Raw genomic sequence first — 16,888 nt, forward strand, 5'->3', positions numbered from 1 at the left:
ACCTGTAAAACATAAATACCTCCTGTTTACTAAAGTCTCCAAATTCCTGGCAAAAACACACACACAGGACATAACCTCAGCGTTGTAAGTGTTTTCCGAAGAAATTGTTTGGGGGCCATAAAATGTGTCACACATTAATCTCCATAACATCAATAGATCCTTCAATATTTACACAAACATCTTAAAAATATTTGGCTTTTGGTAGACACACTTATCTGCACTGGTTTACAACACTGCTCAGTTTCAATATTTGACACCACATTATCATTAATACCTGAAACCAATCAAGTCACTGCAGGGACATCATACATACTTGCTTTGTTGGACATTAATACTTGACCACTTAATGAAAGGACAAATACTCTTCAAGTAAAGACAACTTCTTCAAGATTTGGAAACCTATCGGCTGGAATTTCCTGCCATTCACCCACAAGAGCATTAGTGAGGTCAGGTACTAATTGTAGGTGACAAGGTCAGGGCTGCAGTCAGTTCCAGTCCATAAAGATACTGAATGGGACTGAGGTTCAGACTTGGCAAAATTTTCCACTGCAGTCTGGGAAAACATTTGTTCACTGACCTATTTTGTTAACAGGGCAATGTCATTCTGAAACAGGAAGACCCCCTCAAAATGCACAAAAAACAAAACACAACCGGAACACCCAAAAACAAAATGAGAAGTTATATGAGGTCAAGGTGTTCTTCACAAGCACTGACCAGCAAATGCAAACACAAACTCGTATATAACTTGAATAACATCCTGTCCCTTTTAGCACACATGTACTTCACAGCAGTTCTCACACCTGTGAAAATTTATTGGAGAAACATTGTCAACTAGAAAAACTTGGAACAAAATGACGGTGTCTGGGAACTATTAGCCTACCTTCTTTGGGTAATATTTTTTGGTAACTAAAGCATACATGTAAAAAAAAAGTGAGTCCTTAATTACACAAGTTGAAGGAAAATTGAAATAGAGAATGGAAAAACAGTAGGCAAGGCAAGGCAATTTTATTTGTATAGCCCGTTTTTTTACAAACAGTTTGTCTCAAAGGGCTTTACATGGCATCATAACAACATCCTCTGCCCTTGGACCCTCACATCAACTGAGGAAAAACTCCATGGAAAACCCTTTTAACAGGAAAAATTGGAAAAACTGGGTGAGCAACAGAGAAGGGATCCCTCACCCAGGACGTACAGATGTGCAATAGATGTAAGAAAACAGTTTATAGCACAGAATGTGATGAAGGCAGCTTCTGGTAGGAGGGAAGGCAGGGAGATCAGGCCAATAGAGAACAATCAATGACAACATTAACAGCAAAAAATAGGAGAAAAGAGACGATTGGTTAAAAGCCAAGTTAAAGACATTTTTTTTTTTAGTTATTTGAAAATGTTCGTGCAGTTCTTATAGCTCTTGGCAAAGAAAGCCTGGCATGCTGTCGTCTTAAATGTAGATTTAATTGGAGCATTAAAACTCCATTAAACACATGTGTAACTAATATAACACTAATGATGACTTTGCATGTCAATACCAGCAGTGGCACCCTCAATATAGGACTTGTGCTTTTTGGAACTCAGCCATTGTTCAAAAGATCATTCACTCTTGTGCTTTAGCATGTCATAATATGTTCAGTGTAGGAGTTCTATTTAATTGAAGAAAACTATGTTAAACAGCCTCTGAATAAAGAATACAAAGTTATTACGCCTGTCTGCCTTGTGGAACTTTTAAGATTCTTTCCTTAAGCAAAAATACCAGTATCACGATCCAACTTTGTTAGACGTTAAAACCCTTGTATTCAAAATGTTTCTTGAGTAAGGTAGGCTACAGAATATTGTACATTTAGTGGGCTGGAGGTCATTATCACTTCTTAAGCTGCTGTTAAGTTATACTATACTTGTCAATGAATTTTTGTGTATTGTGATCTCGTCTACATGTTCATTGGAATGGGATGGAAGAAGCATTCAGTTTTGCTACTTGAATTAAAGTATTAATAACACACTATAAAAACACATTCAACAATACATTTACTTTAAGTGGGCTATACCAAGAACAACACTAGTCATTATGGAAACTGACTCCTTTCCAAATATTCTTTTATATAGCTTTATAATTACTGATTGCAGCTGCAGCCCAGACTCTGTTTCTATAGCCTACTGGTTCCTAGAAAAATAGTAAAAGTTCAACATCTGTTCCCAAAAGGCACCTGACATATCTTTGGGGAAAAAAACAAAGATCTTGACTAGAATTTGACAGAAAGTTCTGGGAGTTTCAAACATGTTTTGCTGCCTCAGCATGAGTTACTGTAATGACTAACTGGGTGGGGAGGTCATTCAGTCCACACCCCAGACTGTAGTAGCTATATGAAAAATGTCCATACATCATAAAATAATCAATAAAAATAATTCACTTTATTTACCTGGAAACATGTGGAGTGTTTGCTGATGTTTTTTTTGTTTTGTTTTGCTTTGCTTTTACAATAGTCAGTAGGCTAAATGTAGTAGCTAGTTTGGTTTAGGTTTACAGCTCAGCTCTACAAAGAAGTGAATTAACCAACACGAGATAATTAGAAGCACTGCGGTTCCATCTAGCGGCCAGAACAGGTAGCGCCGCAGTGTGCAGATCCCGTCCAGTGATCCCGTCCAGTTGCGTGGATACGGTCGGTCCGTGACTACACGTAAATCCTGACCAGGTTTTACCGGACAATCACCGACACCTCCATGTGGGCGTCACCGGCCGGCTTGCCTTCATAACAGCCACTAAGCAACCACCACCAACCAAACCAGCAAGTCAAGTCAACACCGAGTGCAAGTCATCCTGACTACATCATTTTTGTAATAGTTGCGGGGGTTGTACAGTAGTAGCAGCTATATTAGACGGTAGCGGACCGGTAGTCACAGCGGGACAGGTCAGCGACCGACTGAAGCACCTGCTCTGCGGCCACATATTTTCATCTCACCAGACACTGTAACTTAGCAACTTGAGAGCTAGCTACTGAGGGGGGGGGGAAGCACATGGATCCTCAAAACACCGACACCGCCAGCAGCACCGAGGCGAAGATGTTGTTGAGCCACGCCAAGACGCTCCGGCTCCACACCGGGAACCTAGTGAACCGGAGCCGGCTGAAAAAGAAATGTCCCGGCTCTCCCAGCGAGGAGGTGAGACCGCGTCCGACACACGTAAACACGGCTACTTCTCAGTTCACTCACCGTGGTAGCTTATTAGCTTAGCCTACAAGTTAATGTGAGGCTACCTGGCTGAATATTTAACCAGCAAGTGATATCAGTGTGTGTTAACTGATAATAAAATGTGAGTAATGAGTTGTAACGTTATCAGTCGTTTTTCAAAGATGGGGGAAAAAGTCGGGAATTATTTTTTATACGACATATTTCAATTATTATGATACTTTGTCGAGGTTTGTAGTTGGAGAAGAAGTGTATCTAAGCTAAAGTGGACTAGCTCAGCAGTCCAAGTGTGTCATGTTAATGTGTAGAAAGGTATGAAGTAACTTTATGGTCCAGCCTGAGGCGACTGGTTCACAGACAGTAGCCGGTGATGAGTGATTGTTTGAGGCTATTGACATGAAACCAGACCGGGACAGGTGATCTACATCACCTGCAGTCAGGTGCTGCACTGACACCGTGTTTGTTTTCCGTCCTAGCCATGACGGTGTCGACGAGCCACCTCTCAAAATACAGTCCACATTATTGAGTTAAACAAGTTTGGCATTAAAAGTAAAACTTTTTTCATTTAAAATTACCTCGTTGTCTCTCAGCTGACACATTGCTTCAGTAATATTCAGTATTAACGCAGTAATATTAAACAGTAAAACTGCATAGTTAATAGAACTAGTTTATCAAAACATCTGACTGAATATATGTTTGCATTCGTCATATGCAGGTGACCCGCCTTTTTCCTGGGAGGAGCTGGTCAGATATGTCACTTTTTTGACAACTGCTTTAGAGATTATACATACCATTTAAATTCTTCTAATAGACTGTAATTATATTCATGTAGAAACAGTTTGAGACATGGTTATAACATACATTCATCTCCTCTTGCAGTTCTTCCTCCTTTTCAAGAACTTGCAGTCATGACACATTAGATTAGTAATTAGTAATTAAACTATCAGATATTTGAAATATGTAATTATACCATAAGTAACACATTATGCAATGTCAGCCAATTTCTACCATTCAAGTAAAAATAAATCAGCCTTAGGGAAGATAACTCTGTATTGTCATTAATTATATGGCTCCATACTATTTGTATTTCCGCCTTAACACACCTCTTAAACTACTGACACACACACCCTATTCTTATCCTTTCATAAATAGTTTCTAACTTTCACTGGTGCTTAAACTTGTCTTAACTTCCCGCCTCGTTCCACACTTGGAGTCATGATGTAAAACCGACATTATGAATTATTATCTAACTGATTTTTCATTGTTTATAATGCACTAAGACACACAAGATGCTAGTGTGGAATTTGCTGTGAATAAAAAGCTCTCGGCCTCGACTGAGTTTCAGGGGTGTTTCAACTGGATTTTAATTTGACGTCATGTTTTTCTATTTGTTTTCCAGCTTCAAGACTGCATTCGAGCCACACTGACTGACTGGTTTTCCACAACAAAGGAGCCACTCAAGGTGGGGAAACATTTATAGTTATCTTGATGTTTTCATGCAGCAACTGCTGGTTTCTTTTCGTGGGAGTGCAGTAATTCACCTAATCCAGTCTCTCCAAATAGTAAAAAAACACAGTGTCTCCCAGTTTTGCATATATGTCGTTATCATGGTGAGAAATGAACACAATAGTATTTGCATCGACAGTTGTGGCCAGACCTGCAGTTACACAACAACGTGCTTCAACGCTGTCGGGCAGAAGGATTCCAGTGCTTAGGAAAATGAAATGACTATAGAGATGGACATCAAAGGATGCCTTTAGGCTGACTGAAAAGAAGCTGTCATGATGAATGTTCATGCAGTGCTGGTTGCCAAAGGCGCCATTCCAAATGTGCGTCTGTCTGTAGGGCTGGCTGGTAGGTGAGGGTGGGGGTAAAAGGGAAAAAAAAGTACTCAGAAAAGTTTTTTGTCCATTAGCTGTGGTATGATTTCTATACAATGGAAGCCATAGGAGAATTCGCTTTCATCGCACTAAAATGTTTCGAAAATCTTGAACTCAAATTTTAAAAGGCTGCAGGATCCAATGTAGTGGCCGATCGTTTCTGCTGAACACACCCCTGCTCCGGCTGTTTTTGCTAGGCTCAGCTAATCTGCTTCAGCTTCTATCACCACGCCCACTGGATTCACAGGGGGATGGGGGAGGTTTGAACTCTGGGGTCTTAAATACTTGAAAATACAAAGCTTATAAGACACATCCCCTGCAGGGAAAAAAAAAGTTCAACATGTTTGAGTGTGTGTGTCCTGCTGTACTAATCCTCTGTCAGACATGCACAGCATTATTCAAGTCTGATTAATATTTAACACATTTGTATCATATCTAAATAAGCACAGCCCCTGTTATGTTGAAGTCACAACAGAAACTTTACCAGCTCAGAGGTAGTTACGTGTCTATATCACTTAAATGGTAGTACCAGACAGTGACAACAGCACCAAAGGGAGCGTTTCAGACTTGGATTGCAATATATTGCAACCTGTGAGGTGGAGAAAACTCTTCTGTCTTCATGAGATTTAAAATGGGAGCTGATTTTCTGTGGCACCGATGCTCCCCCTAGCACAGCAGATGCCACTTATCATTCAAGCATTGTGGCTCTCTCCTGTCGAAGTTTACTCTTCACTTTTAAGTATAGCTATACGGATGGGTGTTTATATTACATATACCGGTACTCCTAGTTAAAGTGTTGTCCCTGTCCATTAGGAGTTTCCAGATACACTGGACTGCTCCATTCCCCAGGAAACAGATGCTATCACACCTGAGGAGAGGGAGGAGGTGAAGGTTTCAGGTCAGTACTGCTTTCTTGGAGTTTGTAAAAGGAATATGAAGTCTACAGTGGAACGTTTTTTTAGTTAGTTGAATAAATATTTACTAATCCCAGTCAAACAGAACTTTGGTGTACACTGGATAAATGTGTGAATTACTGGAAATTATCTGTTAACCTTAGAGTCACAGAAGTTTTCTTTTATTTACCTCACCTTCTCAAAGGACCTCTCACCAAATCATTTGTAAAGAAAATTCAGTCCTTGGCCGATTGAACACAGCCCTTCTTAATGACTGGTTGAATGAAGAATAAATAAATGTATTAAGTGAGTAATGAGTAATAAATTATTTAAAAACAATGACAATATGTGGGGGACGAGATGTTTATGGTTGCTTTGTTCTTTCAGTCAAGCTCTTCCTCTGTGAGTCGGGTCAGTCCTCAATCAGAGACGCAGTGGAAATGGGTGAGTTAAGATTAATCTACCTTTTTTAAAATCACAACTGATGTGAAGCTTCTTTTGATTTGATCTCTACACGTGCTACAGCTCTGTTTGTGTCTCGTCACCAGCCTGCCAGACACTGGCAGTGTCCCAGCTCGACTCTGTTATTATAGCACCACCTGGACTCCAGGAGGGTGACAGCCAAACTCTGGCTCACCTTCAGCCAGCCTGGGAGGAGCTGGAGACTCTGGTTAGGAGCCAGCGGATTGCTGCCATCGGCACCTCTGACCTGGACAAAGATCTGCTGGAGCAGCTCTACAACTGGGCTCAGGTCAGTGGGAAACTTGTGTATCAGAGTTAGCACTGATGTTGACTGCTGACATTATGGCAGGATGGCAGCTTCTCTGTTGTCTCAGGGCTGTTTTCTGTGTTGATGCCAGTCACTGACCATGTTCCCTCTCTTGGACCAGGTGAAGCCCAGCAGCAACCAGGTAAACCTGGCCTCCTGCTGCGTGATGCCTCCGGACCTGACAGCCTTCGCTAAGGAGTTTGACATCCAGCTACTCACACACAATGATCCCAAGGGTAAATGAAACTTCTTCTGCCAGTCAGATTGGTTCAGTGGATTTTTGGTATCAATCCAGACCTGAACCTTATTATAATTACATTGTTGAGTGTGTCTCTCAGATCAAGCACTCTTAACTCTTGGTTACACAATAAGACTAAGCTTGATGTTCTGTTTGGGATTCACAAAAGACCAAAACCAACAATGGATTCTACTTTTTTGAGTCATTCTCATTGCCTATTAATAATAATCCTTACTAGTACTCTAATCTGTATTAATCCATGGTTACTCCAGTTTTAGTAACATTTGCATGGCTTTGCATACTTTAAAAAAAGATGATAGTATACAAATTAAGATTTACTTTATACAGTTGAGTTTTGGGGCAAAGATACATAGGAACTGTTTTGATAACAACAGTGTTATCGAATATTACAGGAAAAACAACAGCCTTAGCATTTAAAAGCTTTTTCTGTCCAATTGTTTTTTTATTATAAATAAATGAAATAGAATAAAATAAATAATAGATTAATAAAGGGTTAGCTGCAGCATCAGTGGTTTTCATTTTAAGGGCAAAGGAAAAGGTGCCTACAGTAGTTCACATTCCCTCTGCCTCTGCCCTCAGAGCTGATGTCAGCAGCCACCTTCCAGGAGGCGATGCAGGAGGGAACACAGGACCTGAAAATGGCTGACTGGAGGCTGGAGTGGGTCCTGCGCTACTCCATTATTGTCAAGAGCAGGGGCATCATCAAGTCTAAGGGCTACCTTGTCAGCGCACGGAAGGCAGCCCCCTAGCACACCTCATCAGAGAAGAAGACACAGGGATGAAGCCATTTTCCTCCTTTTTTCCATTCACATACACAACATGCAAAGTAACAGCTTTGAATACTGGATGCTGCCAATCAAAATGAGTCTTGAAGTAATTGTTTTATCTTTACAGGCAGGGTTTCATCTTCATGTTTGATTTGTTTAGTCTAACAAATGCAGGATTCATTGCCATCATCTCAGTGAGATCAAAATAGGAAATGAACATGCAAGATCAACCCCAGTGTCAGTTTTGAGAGAAAAAACTGTGAAATTGAGAGTTTCACAGACGGCAGCTCTCACCATGACCAGTGTGGAGGTTGATCATCTGTTAATCAGTACTCTAGCGGCTGTTCTTAACTCTGATCCTGTGTGAAGGTTCCCTAACCTTGTTCTGATGTGAAGTGCCTCTCATCTTCGAAACCTTCTATCCTCATACCTGCTTCGTCTTCACTGTGTTTGTGTGAATCAAGCTTTAAACGTGTAGGATCGAGTGAAAAGATTGTGAAAGGTAAAGCAAAAGAAAAAGTTAGAAGTGTCTTGTTTTTAGTTCTGAATTATTCCAAACATTTTGAAAGGTGAAATCAAACCCATGTTCTATGAAAAAAAGTTTGATATTACTCAGTTTCAGTTGTCCCTGCTGTATATAATAACATTTGCATTCCACAATTGAGAAAATGATGCACTAACTCAAACCCAACTACATATGAGATGTTTATTTTATGATGCAGATTGAATTAGACTTTAACTGGTAAAACTTTGCGAGTATATAACTTTATTTTATCATGCTTTTTTTCTAACCATGAGCTCTTTTCGACGATGCAATGAAATATTCCCCCCATGCTCATGAGATTCATTTGAAAATACAGCAATATTTTGAGATTAACAAAAATATAAGGCAGATGTTGTCATATATATGTTGTTATTATAACACTGAAAACTCACTGTGGCAAGGAGATAAGAGAAATCGTTTACTCTGAGGAAGAAGTTTTTATTTATGAACCGTGCTTGTTTTTCCAGACAGGGTCCATCTCATGAAGACAAATTTTCTGTTGTACTGTAAACATATTTAATGTTGTCATATATCTGTATATCATGAATTGGCTTTATTAAAATGATTAAATACATGTTCACTTTACTTTAAAACTGGTGCAAATTGTTTTAAAACCTGGACAGTATGTGACATTTTGTGTATTCAGTGTATCCTTGGAGGGATGTAATTTTGTTTTTCTTTCTTCAGTGTCTGCGAACATTTTGCATCTCTTTGCTGTGAGTTTAGTTTAGTTTATTATTATGGATCCCCATCAGCGACTATTCTTCTTGGGGTCCTACATATATAGACAGAGGTGCAACGTAAATATAATATAACGCCGTAAATAACAATCTAACATTTTGATACTGAATATACTGATACATCACAGCTCTGCGCTCGACTGCTCAGGCCTGTATCATTTCGGTGAGTGGAATCGATTAGTCGAGTCTAGCCTTCACACCGGAAGTGAGAGCGCAGCAGCAGCAGCAGCGGGCGGCAGCAGCGAACAAGATGGTGGCCACCAGGAGAGGGGTACGCGTGACTTATCCAGAGAAAACAGACCCCGACCAGTCTTCCGATGTCCCGGTACGTGAGAAAGACATTGGACAATTAGATGTGTTGAAGTTGTGGGATTGTATAAAGGTTCAGTCCGAGGTGAATGAAGCCTGTCACGTGGTAGCTGCGTGGCGAGTGGACACACGTGGACAGTATGAGCCAAACTCTGAGCAGAGCAGAGTTTGTAAATGTTTGGGTGTTGTTGATGTTGGTGTTTTTGTTTAATGGAGACAAAACTATATATTAAAGTCTAATTAACAAGCTGAAATGCAGCTGTTCATCTCGAGATAAAGTGAATCTCAGGATAAACTCTTCTTGACTCAGCTGTGCTCGCACTAACGTTATGTTCATTGACTTTTAAACAGCCACTAAAATCAGATGAGACGTTTTCAGATCCTGTTGCAAACTGACGAAAGTTTCTATTTAGAGTTATGTGTTTACCTTCACACCTGTTGTAAAATCAAGAGCAAGCCTCCTCTAATATCTACTGGCTTAAGGTCGTCAGAGCTGTTGCAGAAACATGCAGATGGACGAACTTATAAGGTTCAGACAATCTGAATGCACTGTGCAGAGTAGGCTAATTAATATGTAATGAAAAATAATGTATTATCTAAGTTATATAGGTTGTTATTTAGTCTAATATGAGTTTGTAATAAATAAAAACTTGTATTGCACGCAGCCAGTCTGCCAATGTTAAGTTAAGATCTTATCCAGCAGTCTGCTATCACTAGTAAAGTAGTTCATGGCCCCACAATATGACTTGGCTTCTACTTGGTTTTGCTAAAAAACACACGATATGTATATTGGAAAACAGCGGATAGTAGTCCCCAGTATTCAGTAATAGATTGTCAGTTTGGTCTCTGTTGGTATACATTTTGCTCTCGAACCACCATCCTCACTGACTTTATCTTCTTTCTGCCACACAGGCCACTCCTTCCACTGGTCGGAGAACCAGGAGCTCTGCTAAAGAGGCAGACAACGCTGCCCCTCAGGTCCTCACGGAGGCCAGCAGCCTGCTTGAGAAAAGCGAGGGAGAAGCTCCAGGATCTCCACAGACCCCCTTGTTAAAAAGATGCGCCAGAGCTTCCAGACTACACAGTCCAGAGCAGCCCTGCACACCAGTGGGCTCTACCCACGAAGGAGACGTATCGGATCTGGAGTCCTGCTGCTCTGCGCTGTCCGACATGGAGCCACCAGTGACTGGCAGCAGACGTAGGAGGAGACAGCCTCCTGTGGCAAGCAGTCGGGAAGATGAGGAGATATCTGAGGTGGAGTCATGCTCTTCTGCAGTATCTGCATCCAGAGCTGGCCAGGCTAGTCGCCGCAGCACGAGGAGGAAGACCGCGCCTCAAACGTCTGACCAAGTTAGTACTGGGGCTGAAGACGTCAAAGTGGACCAGGTGCCGGAGACAGAGTCCTGCACCCCTGTGGTGTCCGAAACCAAGAGAGTCACCAGAAGTCAGAGAAAAACTCGCACCAGATCTTCTGCCAAACAAACGGAGGACTCTGAGGTCTCAGACGCTGACAGCTGCGTATCCGGTGTCTCAGGAGCTGAAGTTTCTAAGTCCACCACCCGCAGAGCTGCCAAATCCAGAAGGCAAACGAATCCCATCCCCATACACTTAGATGAGTCCTCTGAGCGCTCCGGCTCCCCTGCTCCGACCACTCGACAGACGAGGTCAACACGAAAGAAGGCATCGGCCGGTGTGGAAGGCAGCGAGCCCCCATCTTGTGAGTCTGAAGGATTTGAGTCTGGGCCCACTTACAGTATAGCTACTCGCAGACGGGGCAAGGCCCAGCCCACAGGTCCCAAACCCATGGACTCAGACTCTGATCTAACAGACGTGCATTCCCCAATGGGCAGCCCCTGCTCCACAAGAGCCAGAGGAACTCCCTGCAGCAGCCGCACAGGCTCGTGGAACAGCAGTCGAGGCTCTGCGGTCAAAGACCTTTACGTCGTTCTAGAAAAATCAGGAGAGCCGCCTGAAGACGACAGGTCACTGAATGACTCTAGGTTAGAGAGCACAGTGATCGCTGAGGATGCAGACTGCACACTGTTGGAGGAGCAACAGAGCCAAACACTAGAAGAAAAAGAGGATGTGAATAATGCTGATCTCACATCAAAAGAGGCCGAAGAGGATGTAGTCGTCAGTGAGCCTGCAGTGATGGTCAGGGACCAGCAGGAGGAGCAGTCTGCTGAAAATAAAGACGAGGACACCTCAGAGATGGAAGTGATGCAGGAAGGGATCCAGCCGGCAGAGCCATTAAAGCCTTGCCAATCAGTTACAGTAACAGTATGTGAGAAGGCTCCTGAAATCACCGAGGAGAAGGGTGAGGCGATGGAGGTGGCTGACGTGGACGCCCCCTCATCACAGGAAGACAAAGCTGAGGATGAGGATGCAGTCATGGAAACCCAGCCCAGCGTGGAGGAAAAAATAGAAGTCATCCCCCTGAACACGGACGCTCAGCAGGTGGTCGGCTCCGGCGAGGTCCACCAGGTCAAGTCCATACAGGTGACATCCAGCCAGCAACACAAGATCACGGTGGATTCTGAGTCCGAACAGGAACCTAAAGATGTCATCGTCAACAAAACAAAAGTGATAAGCCTTCTGGACAGCAGCGATGATGAGGATGAAGAGAGCGATGTTGATGGGGAAGAAGAGGAGGAGGAGGAGGAGGAGGAGGAAAGAGGAGGGCCTTCTAAGAAGTCAGGAGCAGCAGCTGTTCCAGTTGACGGACTGTTTATGATTGACACACGACCAGGAGAAGAGGCCGATGAAGATTACTACAGGGAGAGACCGGCCGAGCAGGAGGAGGAGGAGGAGGCCAAGAGCAAAGAGGCTGAACAGGAGGAGGGCGAAGACGAGTTTGTGGATGAGGAAGGGGACGACGACGACGACGATGATGCAAAGCTCCTCTTCTGGAGTCGAAATCCTCAGCTGTAAGTGTATGAGAAGGTGACGGCCTGCGATTGGTTCATTCGCCCAGGAACACACATACAAGAGAGATAATGTTAATGTTGAGTCTGCAACAGTCTGTAAGCAATGTCCTGCTGCTGAGGGGAATAGTTTAACGTTTCATGAATAGACTTTCCCAGCTTGTTTTCTTTTTCTTTTTAATTCTTTTTTAACTGAGAGTAAGATGAGAAGATCAACACCACTCACACCTGTCAGAGTGTTTAGATCCAACCAGAAGCTGATTGGCACAACAAAATCAAACAAACCTAGACCACATTTAAGCTCACAAACTCGTGCTTATATATCACAATAACCTCCTGGATTCTCTGCTGGTAAAAGTTCAAGAAAACTCTGCGCTCGGCCAAGAAATAGTCCCACACAAAACCACAAATTGATATTCTCATGTAGGCCTCAATTACGTATTCAAGGGATAGACAGGAAAATGGTGTCGTCTTATCAAATTCTTGGTAGGAAAGTGAATAAGTGTATTTTGTCTCAGCAAATCCTCCAAACGACCAAAACCAACTGAGAATTGATGTCTCCTAACTTGTTGCGGCCTTTTAAGTCTGTGGCTCTCGGCTCTAAATCCATTATCATAAACAATTACATCTTTAAAAACAGGTCACAATGAAATTTCATTTTTTGTAAACAATCTTTAGAGACAAGACAGGAGCTCCATAGCACAGAGGAATAAGACTCAAGATACACAGACAACATTTGCTAGTAGGAGGAAGTTCATTTGTTGTTTGGGGGCTTTTTATGGGCTTGGATGACAAAAAGGAAAATGCCAATCTTCTGGTTAAATGCTGAGTTCATACAGACAGTGCACCCACACTCCTCAGACACACCATCATTATATTTCATTATTATAACGGCGTGCCGAGGTGAGAAATGAGACATGACTGCTCCTCCTGAGGAATTTTCTCTGTGCCAATTTGTTTCAGGAAAGAGATGTCCAGCCGCATTGACCCCGGCATCAGAGTGAAGGAGCTCGGGGGTTTATACATCAATTTTGATGGCAGCAAATCAAAACCTGTCTCCAGCTCGCTGCAGAAACTAAAGGAAAAGAAGATCCAAGATGAGGTAAATATGTGATTGATTTCTGTTTTTCCCCTTGAAGGTGATTGGTGATGCAGAATTAATAATGAACTGTAATTAGTTACTTTTATAAATCCAATAACACCTGAGACTGTTATTTATGGGTTGCCTCCCAATTCATTTTGACTTTGTCCTTTTATTTCTAAGCAGTGAAGTGTTGACAGAGTTTGGTGTCTTTGCATTTGATGAAAGTTTATCTTGTGGTTCCCAGGTGATGAAGAAAAGTGTGATTGGACCTGACTTTGAAAAGAAGGATGCGGTGCCTCCATACAGCGAATCCAAGCAAGCCTTAAAACAGAAACGCAGAGTAAGTTCTGCGCTGTAACGCTCCGTTTTATAGATTTTCTGTTAATCACTGCTATCATAAATCGTCTGTGAAATCAGTTCTACTGCCCAACATGTACGCATCAATACTTAATAACCCTGGCAGTTTATATCCCAAGTCTGTGCAACCATAATATTTTAAAAAGAATCTGAAATGACTGAAGTGGTTGTGTTTCACAGGAAGAGAGGGCCAAATCAACAGGAGACGGTTGGTTTAATATGAAGGCCCCCGAGGTCACTCAGGAGCTGAAAGGAGACCTCCAAGTCCTGAAGATGAGAGGCTCCATGGACCCAAAGAGGTTCTACAAGAAAAACGACCGTGATGGTTTTCCCAAGTATTTTCAGGTCAGGAAAAAAAACACACACACACACAAATCTTCATATTTGGAGACATGGTTCTAAATGTTTATTTTTCAATGTTCAAATTAAACTTTTCAGCAGATGTTTGTATATTAAAAACTGCAGAAATGGCAAAAATATGATCTGCCATCCTCCTGAATTTGTCTTGTTTCTTCTTCATGTATGTTTGTGTGTTTCGAACCAGGTTGGCACAGTGGTGGACAATCCAGTGGACTTTTATCATTCTCGCATTCCCAAGAAGGCGAGGAAGAGAACCATGGTGGAGGAGCTGCTGGCTGATGCTGAGTTCAGACAGTAAGTGGAGTCGCACAGACAAACACCAACACATGCAGCTGATCATGCCACATCTCTGCCGAGGTTTCCATGTCCACTGGACACCGAAGACACCGTGTCTTCAGGAAGGTTTTGCCTCTCAATTTGTCTCTCGCTTCAAATGAAAGCTCCTGTTTAAAGTAATAATTTACCACATAGCACATAGGTTAGCAACACGAGTATAAGTGGACTAAAGAGCAGCACATATATGGTCTACATTAACACTTTGATCATATTTAGCTGTCGAAGCAAATAACGAGACAGATACTGCTCATGTCTATTGGGTACAATCCTCAATATTGATCCTGAAACATTATAGATCAAAATGTGAAGCGAAGAGATTAAAACATTTACAGGTGAAATGTTGAGAAATGTGACAGTGATATACAGGGCACCAGTGTCACTGTGTTACATGCTTGAAATATTTTTACCATCACTGTTTTTCTAACCAGTGTCAACTTGCACAGTTGAATTTCCTCACCATGTCACTGAATCTGACAGGTCAGAGGACACGGTGTAACAGTACAGCAGCTTGAGCTTGGGCTGTGTGAGCAACACAGTGTTGTTGTTAGTTTGGTCTGCAGTATAATGTCAGGTGTATCTAGTGTGTGGATGTACTGCATCATTAGTGTGGTTTGTTTCAGAGAAGGGGCCTGGATCTGTTTATTATTATAAAGTTTTACACTGTTGTGGCATCATTGAAGTATTTTCAATAACCTAATATAGAAATATGTTGTATAAACACACCGACACTGCATTTTTTAAAGTTGATTCAAAGGATCTGAGGAACAATCAAACATAACATCTATTTTCATCTTTTCTTACCAGCAACAACAAAAAGAAATACCAGAACATTCAGGCAGAGAGAGCGGCGAAGGGAGCTGGCAAGAGGAACAAGAAGAAGAATAAATTCCATAAGAAGTAAATCTGAAGACTTTGTGGATTTTCAGACACTGGTATCAACTCCAGCTCTTCAACAAGGGGCTGGGTTGTTGTTGATGATCAGAGAGCATCAGTCATATTTTGTTACTAGATAACAAGCTTTACTGAATCCCTTTCAATCATTCCTCTTCATCTATAAAGGTGGATTGAGTTTATGTCTGCATGAAGGAGCTGTCTGTTTCTTGTTTGAAAATTATGATAGGAGTCGAGTGGATTCAGTAAGAGTGATGTAAAAAAAAAAAAGTCTTATTTTGTACAGTTATTAGTAAATATGGTGTACTTGCTGCTTCTATTTACAACTAAAACTGATTTTTAATCACATAGACCTCTGTTTTGCTGTGCAGTAATCTGTCATTCAAAAAGAATACATGGATCAAATAATTAAAATATTTTTCTTGGCTGGCAACGATGTTTGTAATGGGTTTGAAATGACAAGGTAACATGACAAAAAAGAAATGAGTGTTTATTATTAGAATGTGTTGTACAAAGATGATGAGTTCAGACCATGTCAACGTCACTTTTGTAAACATTTTTACACACTGTTATTCATAATTGTTAAAAACAAGCACAGAAATGAGGGAGAACCAGAGTTTTAAAAAAGTGATTGTTTAATAAGCTTTGGCTGAAATACAGGAAACAAAATGAGTGTAAAGATAAAGCAGAATGAGTGAAGGATGAACTGAAGGTGACACTAGTTGAAATTAGGACAGCATGTTCGGACATGACTTCATGAATGGTTATAAAATAGCTGGGTTAATTTTTATAACTGTATCACTACAAATAATATTTAAAAGGCAAACTAAATTTATACACAATTTTTAATGGAATCATTTTTAAATATGCCTAAATATGAGTTTTGCTGCCTTCATTTAAAAATGCAAACTGTGGTCTGGTGTTAAAGATGCTAATACAGAAGCAGGGTTATTAAAACTTTCTGCTAAGAAGAGAAATGGTATGGCAAACTCTGTAAACACATTTACAGAGGATCGGATGTTTGAGGATACATCTTTTGTATATCATTATACGGTCATTTCATATGATTTTTACCAGATTCTGTTGCAGATTGGACAGTGGTCGGAGTTTCTGTGTGAAAATCTCAATGTTTTGCTCTGTAACTCAATGTGGCACAAGCTGACTCAGTGAGAGAAGAGACAGTTTTCCTCCCAGCTCTGTGTAAAGATGGACTTTGGTCAATATGGGCCAAAGAGAGGAATACACAAGGGCTTTAGTTTGACTCTTAATTATATTCTTACTGCACATGTAGTTAAATTGTACCCATTGCACTGAAGGAAATCAGATGATCATTTGCTGTGTTACCTACTGCCTCCTGTAAAGCATAATACATTTCTTCATTTAGTATAATTTAAAATTAATCTCTGGAGAGCTAATACTGTGGCTGCACTTCATTTAATTAGCAGCAATAAAAGATGTAAGCTACTACGCTTAAATGAAACACTGTCTAAGAGATTAAGTGTTTATCATAAAGAGCTGACAACTCCCATGTCAAGAGCACATGCACATACTCAAAATACAGTTTTGATTTTAAATATTAAAGACATTTCAGTGTAACA

At 41.2% G+C, this 16,888-nt stretch overlaps 2 protein-coding genes across 2 annotated transcripts; both read left to right on the plus strand.

The window, feature by feature from the left end:
• Window positions 1–2,769: 2,769 nt before the first annotated feature.
• Window positions 2,770–8,835, plus strand: gclm (glutamate-cysteine ligase, modifier subunit). The gene is made up of 7 exons (XM_083969822.1): window positions 2,770–3,150; window positions 4,577–4,639; window positions 5,871–5,955; window positions 6,338–6,394; window positions 6,499–6,701; window positions 6,841–6,955; window positions 7,558–8,835. The coding sequence occupies exons 1-7, from the start codon at window positions 3,007–3,009 to the stop codon at window positions 7,725–7,727; spliced, it is 837 nt and encodes a 278-aa protein (XP_083825948.1). The 5' UTR covers window positions 2,770–3,006; the 3' UTR covers window positions 7,728–8,835.
• Window positions 8,836–9,267: 432 nt separating this feature from the next.
• On the plus strand, window positions 9,268–15,765 carry dnttip2 (deoxynucleotidyltransferase, terminal, interacting protein 2). The gene is made up of 7 exons (XM_083969557.1): window positions 9,268–9,354; window positions 10,251–12,265; window positions 13,226–13,364; window positions 13,591–13,686; window positions 13,884–14,048; window positions 14,248–14,357; window positions 15,204–15,765. Exons 1-7 carry the CDS (start codon window positions 9,280–9,282, stop codon window positions 15,298–15,300), a joined length of 2,697 nt encoding a protein of 898 aa, XP_083825683.1. The 5' UTR covers window positions 9,268–9,279; the 3' UTR covers window positions 15,301–15,765.
• Window positions 15,766–16,888: the final 1,123 nt, after the last annotated feature.

The sequence above is a fragment of the Trachurus trachurus genome, assembly GCF_905171665.1.
Source record: "Trachurus trachurus genome assembly, chromosome: 4".
Taxonomy (NCBI): Eukaryota; Metazoa; Chordata; class Actinopteri; order Carangiformes; family Carangidae; genus Trachurus; species Trachurus trachurus.

Excerpts from the sequence above, each read along its gene's own strand:
- gclm (XM_083969822.1), top strand. The coding sequence starts at position 3,007 with ATGGATCCTCAAAACACCGACACCGCCAGCAGCACCGAGGCGAAGATG. Across the intron at positions 5,956-6,337 it reads GGAGGAGGTGAAGGTTTCAG|TCAAGCTCTTCCTCTGTGAG; the intron begins GTCAGTACTGCT and ends TTGTTCTTTCAG. Across the intron at positions 6,395-6,498 it reads CAGAGACGCAGTGGAAATGG|CCTGCCAGACACTGGCAGTG; the intron begins GTGAGTTAAGAT and ends TCTCGTCACCAG.
- dnttip2 (XM_083969557.1), top strand. The coding sequence starts at position 9,280 with ATGGTGGCCACCAGGAGAGGGGTACGCGTGACTTATCCAGAGAAAACA. Across the intron at positions 12,266-13,225 it reads TGGAGTCGAAATCCTCAGCT|GAAAGAGATGTCCAGCCGCA; the intron begins GTAAGTGTATGA and ends AATTTGTTTCAG. Across the intron at positions 14,358-15,203 it reads GCTGATGCTGAGTTCAGACA|CAACAACAAAAAGAAATACC; the intron begins GTAAGTGGAGTC and ends TTTTCTTACCAG.